At 32.6% G+C, this 8,810-nt stretch overlaps 1 protein-coding gene across 1 annotated transcript; it reads right to left on the bottom strand.

Moving 5' to 3' along the window:
- Positions 1–5,434: 5,434 nt before the first annotated feature.
- OCT59_006020 (uncharacterized protein) lies at positions 5,435–7,352 on the bottom strand (the record flags this gene model as incomplete). Its single annotated transcript, XM_066140987.1, has 4 exons — positions 5,435–6,293; positions 6,393–6,456; positions 6,544–6,583; positions 6,666–7,352. The coding sequence occupies 4 exons, from the start codon at positions 7,350–7,352 to the stop codon at positions 5,435–5,437; spliced, it is 1,650 nt and encodes a 549-aa protein (XP_065997824.1).
- Positions 7,353–8,810: the final 1,458 nt, after the last annotated feature.

Raw genomic sequence — 8,810 nt, 5'->3', positions numbered from 1 at the left:
CTACATGTCCTAGAAAAGGAAGTTCTTCTTTAAAAAAGAAACACTTCTCAGGACTTAATTTTAAACCGGCCTTCTCTAGACGTGAGAAAACCTGTTCCAAATGCACCAAATGCTCTTCGAAGGTTTTTGATCCTACATTAATGTCGTCGATGTATACTACAGTGAACTGCCACAGGATGTCTCGTAACACCATATCCATTAGACGTTGAAAGGTTGCGGGAGCGTTACAGAGGCCAAAAGGCATCACGGTAAACTCATACGTCCCGAACCTGGTGATGAACGTTGATTTTTCTCGGTCTTTTGGGTCCAGTTCGACCTGCCAAAAGCCACTGGCAAGGTCTAAGGACGAGAACCATCGAGACCCTGATAAAGTTTCCAACATATCGTCTATTCGTGGTAAAGGATAGCAATCCTTTTTGGTGACTTTGTTGAGCTTCCGATAGTCCACACAAAGGCGCTTCTTCCCGTTCTTTTTTTCTACTACAACCACGGGAGAAGTCCATTGACTACTTGATGGCACAATTAAACCGGCCTCCAAGAGTCATTGTATTTCCTCTTTGATGAACAACTGATTCTGATGTGACGTCCGGTAAAACCTTTGCTTGATAGGGGTCGCACTTCCGGTATCGATATTGTGTGTGACCACCGATGTCCGACCAAAATCGTTTGAGTTCCACGCAAACAGATTATTATATTTTTTTATGAATTCATGAAATTGCTGTTGCTGGTTCTCATCCAAAGTTCCGGTATGGAAATTTCCCATCTCGATCTCTTTATACTGGTAATAATAATCGTTTTCGATCAGAGCCGTTCCCCTTAGTCCATCTTCGATTTCCTGGGCTTCCTTTTGGGTGATGAACTGCGTATGACAGTATAGCTGCTCTTGAGTGGTTTCATCTTCACTCTCGTATTCTTCATCAGAATCTTCTATAGCTTCATCATCCGGTTCATCATCTGGTTCCTTATCGGGTTCTATATCCGGTACTTCGATACTGATGATGTGATGTGGCGTCTCCCGACATTCGGTTGATACTTTAATTACATCACCTTTCCATTTAATTGTCATAGTATCATTATCATAATCCAAGATGGCCTTAGTTTTTCGCAACCAGTCATTACCGACTATTGCTGCGTAAGAATCAGCATCAGTCACGATAGCGTCCATAGGGATGATCTGATCGTGTATTTTTAAAGGAATATCTGATACGGCTCCTAGTGGTCTTCGCCGTTCACCATTTACGTTTACCATTACCGTTTTTGATGCTCTAGTTATCTCCATATCTAGATCTTTTAACAAAGACAGGGAGATAATACTACCGGCGGATCCAGAATCCAAGATCAACGGAAATTGTATATGTTTGATCGAGGCGTCACAATATAAGGCGGAGGACTTGCTGTTACTTGATGTGTTCGCCTGCATCAAATCTTGTAGTTCCGCTATACCTCCGTCTTCTGGCGTCTCGTTATTAACAGCGTTTTTGGTTTGAATTTTCTCGGAATCCTCATCTTTCTTTCGCATGACCGGTTTTCGTAGCTGTTTTGCTATCGTTAGACCGAACTTAGGATTCATCGCCAACAATTGTCCATTCGTGATGTTGGCTACCTGGTCGAAAAACTGTTGCGGGGTATAGGGTTCGACCATTTTATTGATCGGAGCGGTAGTGGTGGGTTTCTTCTTGGTATTTTTTTGTAATACCGTTCTTCTGGGCTCTGCAGTCTTTATAGGTTGTTTCTTTTTCGGATGAAATTGCGTAACCCGTATCTGAGCTTCATCCTCTTCTAACGTTTTATCCTTTGCTATTCCTTCCAAAGGATTTAACCTTGCCTTGCTCCTCGTAGTTCTGGTGGCGGGATAGGTTTCTAATAATGTGAGGTTTGAGGGAATTGTATGTTGGCTTGTACTCTCACCCTCATGAGGTACGCCTTCTAGTTTAAAGACTGATCCTTATCAGTTTCTTGTGGGACTAATTGGGCTAGTAATTGTTGTAATTGGGCGAGTTGATTATTGTTGGAATTGCCCACACTGGTTGGTTGAGGATTAGTTCTTCCTTCACCATTATTTGCGACTGATGTCGTATTGTTATTTCGGTCAGGGCAATTCCTTACTATGTGCCCAGGCTGTCCACAAGAGTAACAAACAATCCTTCTATTTAACGATTGTTGCGGCTGTGGCGTCACTTGCTGCGGATTTCGATAATTGTTTCCCCTATATCCCTTACTTCCGGTACTCAACTGTTGTACCTGTCTGGTCAAATCTTGAATGGCTTTGTATAGGTCTTCCGTTTGAGTATTAGTGCCTGCAGGAGCGAATTTATTAAGATAGGCGTTTACCGCATGTTGGTCTTGATGGGTTAACTCATAGGCCTTCGCTCTGTCTACTGCGGCGTTCCAGGTTTGATCGTTATGTGGTTTTACGGTGACGTACAAGTCAGGCAACAACCCGTTTACAAATTTACGAGCTTTAATAGCTTCTGGATATGCGAAGGCGTTAGTCTCCACCCTTCTATATAATTCTTGTAGAGCAGCGGCGTATGTGTTTACGTCTTCGCCGGGCTGCTGTCTTCTTTGTTCCAATTCCGTGGTCCAGATTTCGATCAAGGTTTGCGTTCTGAAGGCGGCAGGGAAATTCAATATAAAATCCGTATTGTTATTGTTGCCAGTCCACGCAACAATCTTGTTCGGATCATTATTCGGCAATGCTTGGTTGGCGTTCCACCAAGTAGAAGCAGCTCCCTTTAGGTATGCTGGTACGACTTCCAATTTTCGTACATTTGCAATACCATTTGCATTACAGGATCTGGTAAAATCCTCTAACCACGCAACTGGGTCCTGGTTGCCACCATAGAAATATGGCAACTCGGCCACCTTTCCTTCTCGTCTAGGCGGGTTGGCAATGGCCTGTGTATTTCCGGCCAAAGCATTGTTGGTGTTAGGTAATGCTTGGGTCAATGCAGCAATTGCTGCGCGTAATTGCTGAAAGTCCTGTTGGTTAGGTTGTGCCATGTTAATCACTTGTGGGATTACTGGAGCTGGATTATTCGGTGTGTTGTATATAGGTGGTAGGGGAATATGTAAATGGGGAATATTTTCCTCGGAATTTTCGGATGTAGTATCACTTAAAGCTTCAGGTTCTGGTGAGGTGGTAGTCTCACTGACTTGATAAAGGACTTCGTTAGGGTCCTGTTGAAATCCGTTAGTTAAGTTATAGGCGTTGATAAGGTCCTGACGCAATAGAGTATAATCTATTGTTGGTTCTATATCAGCGTATCGGATGCTGAACAATAGGTTATGTATAGCGTTATCGATATCTGTGTTAGTAATCGAATACGCAACCTCTTCAAAATATTGTTGAGTGTATCGGGTGTATTCTACAACCGGATAGTTGGAAGAAATCCAGTCCAAAAAGTGCTGAAAAGTGGGTGTTAAGGGAATTTCTGATGGGTAACAGTTATTACACGAAAGGTCACGATGATAGGCGGTTACGTTATCTAGCCCTAACTGTCTATGTATAGCGTCGTGTATAGTATTACGATCAAAATGGTTTTGGAACATAAAAGGGGATTAAAGGTAGGGATCGGAAATTCTGGCAGAAGGCACCAATTTGTTGTATCAGTTCTTTTACGCTTAAAAATATTAAGCAATTTATGTGGTTAGGTAGCAGAAGGTTAATTAGTGTATAATTAGACAATATATTAAACAATATATCAAAATTATCCGATCAGACGTGTTGTATAGCGCTGTACGTCGGCATATACCTCCAAACACGAATAAAGGATTTCACTTGATAAAAACTGTCACTTTATAACTTAAAAAAATGAAAACTTTATTTTTTCCCTTTTTTATTACAACAAGAAAATTGACCTATATTTATAATAAATTATACATATAAGAAGAAATTTAATATATTTACTATGTATAATATGACTAACATGTTCAATACGTTGATCATAACCAACATGTTGATTAGGTTCGACATGTTAATCATGTTCGGCATATTAATTATGTCCGACATGTCAATCAAGTTAAACATTTGCAACATCGATCAATTTCGGAGTGGCACATGACGATCACATGACACTACAAAAAGTTATTTGAAGTTTTATTTTAAAATAAAAATATATTTTGGGTAGAAGTTGACTTAATTTCATACAATCTTATATACCTTTCAATGTCTATACAATGCTCTCGTTCTGCTGAAATAAAATTGCATATATTTTGAATTGCAATTCAACAATTAAGTACTGCTAACTCAGTTTGATTAAGTACTATATTATTATTATTTATTTCCAAAGCCAACTATCAAAATTATTACGAATTTTTTTTTATAGAAGTCCTTTTTTTTGGGCCGTCGCAGTTTCGGTGAGATGATCTTGACTTGTAAATCAATTGACGAGGTTTAACTTTGAATTTTTTAATAACGCCTAATTTAATTTTTTTATTATTTAAATATGTACAACGATTTTTATAAGTTTTTATAGTAAAAGTTGTTTATTTGTCTGATATAGCTTTGTATTTATACATACTCTAATTAATAGAAAATCAAAGTATGACATAAAATAAATTATATGAACTGTATATTTTTAGAAAATAAAATAAAATAAAAATCATAAAGATTTATTTGATATTCGATATTTTCAATCATTTTTATTTTTACAGTTTATTTTTTTTCAAATTCTTTTTAATTCGTTTAATTAATTCATTTAACCGCCGCGTGTCCGCAGTAAGTCCACAGGAAATTTTTTTTTTTAAAAAAAAAATTATAATAACAGATAAATCTAAAATAATAATAATAAATATTTTGACTATACAATTATACAAAATACATTTACTGTATATATATATATATTAAAAAAGATATTCGATCTTAAATTTCGATTTCAATTATTTTTATTTTACAGTTTATTTTTTTCAAATTCTTTTTAATTCGTTTAATTCATTTAACCGCAGCGTCCGCCAGCCCAGCCAGCGTGTACGCAGCGTGTCCGCAGTAAGTCCGCAGCAAAAATTTTAAAAAAATTATAATAAATCTAAAATAATAATAATAAATATTTTGATATTTCCTTTTTACAAAAAAATTAAAAATTAACAAAATTAACTATACAATTATACAAAATACATATACATATATATATATATATTAAATTTTACAGTAAAGCAATTAGACGTAACCAGAGTAAATGTTTATTTGAGTAGGGTGGACACCCGGAACATCTCAGTCCAATAACTTAATATACTGCAAGATAATAATAATAATAATATCCAAATCGCCCAAGATAGCTCTTCCGGATTTTATGGTGATGGACCTTGTGATACACCTTGTGTGGGTGGTGGACTTTGCGGTACACTCTCCTTGTGATGCATCTGCTTGTGATGCATCTGTTTGTGGCGGACCTGCTTGTGGGGCATCTGCTTGTAGTGAACCTTGTGGTGGAACTTATGGTGGACCTTGAATTTTTCCCTGATTGTTAATGACACTACTTTGTAGCGAAGGTGGAATACTGCTCAAATTATTACTTTGTAATATTTGAGGAGGATATGATGATGGTGATGTTGTAGCAAATCCGGTTGAAATATTTGTAGACGTGTTAACAAATTGTTGATAATTTCCATTTCCTATTCCACTATTCCCTCCTTTTTGTTTCTTCTCCAAAGGAATTTGACCTACTACCACATTTGGATATTGAGATCTTTGTTCTTCCGGATTTAAATTATCATTACTTCTTTTATTACCAGGGATTAAAGAGGGAGGAATTTGAATATTTTTATGATTGTTTTGAACATTTGAATCAAAACTATTCCAATTATGATGATTTGCTGGTGGTGGTGTTAAAGCTACATATTCATTATTATCATCATCATATGATGTATCAAATCCCAATTGTTCCAATTTTTTTATATCATCATCATATCTACGTAATTTAAATCCGGAAAGGTAATGACGATTTAAAGTTTGTTCTACAAACCAAAGTTTTTGATTGATTCTAGTATCAATCTTTTTATTTAATTCCTTTACTGAATAATATGATGGTGAAATCATACTATTTGGAGATAGTGAATTGGTAACTCTAGATTGCGTTGGAGTTCCTGTAGATGAGAAATAATTTGCTGAAGTAGGTCGTTCATCAATATCATCAAAATTTTTTGAACCAACAAGTGTACTATTATTATCAACATCTTTTGATTTTTCATATGTAAACGGTAATAAACTATCACTATTATCTTTTTTTTTCGCATCTGGAGAATTACGTAACAAATATCTTTGAACTAAACCCCACGAACGGTACTTTCCTCTCCTATAAAAAAAAAAGTTAAAAAAAATTAAATATTAATCATATTAATTTGATTAATTACAAATAATTCAATTAAATAATTAATAATTTATAAAAATTTACCCAAATAAAATAAACCAAATCGCCAAAGCATACGTAGTCAAACCACCAACATTAGAGATTAAATCTGAAAATGATGAAAAATATCAATAATTAATTTCTGTATTACTCCTTTTCAGGTAAGCATCATCACATAATATAAAGACTTAATTACCATATGGCGTATATTGAACCCTTTCCGTATAAGTTTGTACCTAAATTTAATATATTTAAGAAATAGTCATCAATAAAAAGTAAACAAAATTTAAATTTACTATAAAAAGAATTGACACTTACTAAATATGTATCAGGAGAATATCTAAATCTTGCAACTAAACTTTGATTCGCAAGCGGCTCTAATTCAGTAGAACTTTGTTGATTAACAAAAAAGTAAGAATGAAATTTATTTGTAATATCCACTCTTTCATAACTCGTAAAAGTATAAGTATTGGTGGAAGGAACTGGACTAATAAAGGGGTCAACCGAAGTTAAATTTCTTTCATTATTAAATATACCAAATAATAACCCAGATGAACTTGGAATAGGCCCATTATTAGCCACACCATATAAAATGATTTGATCGATTTCACCAGGTTTAAAGAACAATGTATTTCCAGGATTAAATACGAAACAAGGCCAAAATCCGGTTTGATTTGTCCAATCGCCAATAGCTAAACCTTCCGTATTAAGCCTTTGAATATAACTTTGAGGTAAATCTGTCGCTACATTTCCTGAGAAACTTCTTTTTAAAGTTTGTGCAACAGCACCAGTAAAACGTTGTCCACAAATAAACGATGACCATACCGGTATACTTGGTGAATTTTTAATTTGTAGGGTTACTAATGGCTCAGCCTTTCTTAGTCCAAATACTATAAGAATTTTGTTCATTGACATTCCTAAAATAATACATACGAATATTAAAACTAAAAGACTTCTTAACGAAGTTTCTCTGTAATCTTTTTTAAAATGCTTTAGCAGAAACATTATTATTAAAATTATAAAGTTATTAATTATTATTGTTGTTGTTATTATGCTACAAAGATCAAAAAATTTTTCTTTGAAAAGGGAGACTTTATTATTATGAAGAGGAGTTTTTATATTTGTTTTAATTTTATTTTTAGATTGATATGCAATGTAATTATTAAGTTTTCTTTGTATAATTTTTTTTTTTTTTTTCTGAAAAGAAAAAAAAATGTAAAAAATAGTAAAGTAGGTTAGAAAAAAAAAGTTTTTATTTATAAATTCGGGGTTTTTGGCGGAAAATCCACTGTCTCCGAAAAAGTATTAGATTAAATTTATTAAATTTAAAAATAAGAAATCAAGTGCGAAAATTATTTGATTGGTTGATGTATAAGATCAACCTCAGGGACCAAAAAGAGTATTATATCAAGGAAAAGAATAATCGGAATTTTTACGCAAGATTTTAAAATTACAGAATTTACGAATTAATTTATTTGTAACTTTTTTTAGTAAAAAAAAAAATAAGAATTATTAATTGGATCCGGTTTAGTTATACAAGGATTATTAAGCATTATTCAGCAGCGTATCGTGCTTTTTTTGGTAATATATATACATAACCGGTTGATAAATTATCTTTTTTACATGATCTGAAACTTTATTATTATTATTTTTTTTTTATTATATATTCTTTACATTATATATATTTACATATATATATAGATATATAATTTATATATATAATTGTGTAATTGTTTATTAATTATCAGAATGATTTTTTAAAAAACTATGTAAACAATGATTTTTTTAGTAAAGTAGAGAAACTATTATTATCGTCAAATCACATTCTCAGATTTTTAACCACATTTTGATTATTAATCATTGCCTTTTTTTTCAAAAAAAAAACAAAAAAAATTTATTATTTATCTGAAATTGAAAAAAAAAATTATTCAAACATTAATAAAAAATTTCTCAAATTATTAATATAAAGACGCAGGATGTTAAGACAAAGAACAAAAAAACTTTGTTTTATCAATATTATTTATTACTTTTATTAATTTAATTATTGCTTCATTTTTTATCCTCAAACATCAATTAATTTATTGCTTTATTTTTTATATTTAATTTTAATAAATTCTCATTGAAAAAACCATTTGAGCAAAAAAATTATTATTTGATCAATTATTAGTTATAAAAGATTTTTAATTACTTGTTGCAAGGATTTATTCAACTAAAAACAAATATCCTCAAATGGAGAAGATAAAATTAGAATCCAATAGGAATTTTAGGACCGATTGAAAAAAAAAATATAATGCATGAAGCTATTGTTATAAATTAATTATATGATTAAAATTGGAATAAATAAACCAAAAAAAAAAAAAATTATTTTTAATTATTTTTACTTTTTTATTTTCATTAAACATGTGGTGTTCGAAACTCAATGAAACATCTATATTTGTCACCTTTCAATGGTGATCATTTCTG

Source organism: Rhizophagus irregularis, chromosome 14 (genome assembly GCF_026210795.1).
Source record: "Rhizophagus irregularis chromosome 14, complete sequence".
Classification (NCBI taxonomy): Eukaryota; Fungi; Glomeromycota; class Glomeromycetes; order Glomerales; family Glomeraceae; genus Rhizophagus; species Rhizophagus irregularis.
The sequence above is the reverse complement of the archived record's forward strand: the minus strand, read 5'-3'. Positions and strand labels throughout refer to the sequence as shown.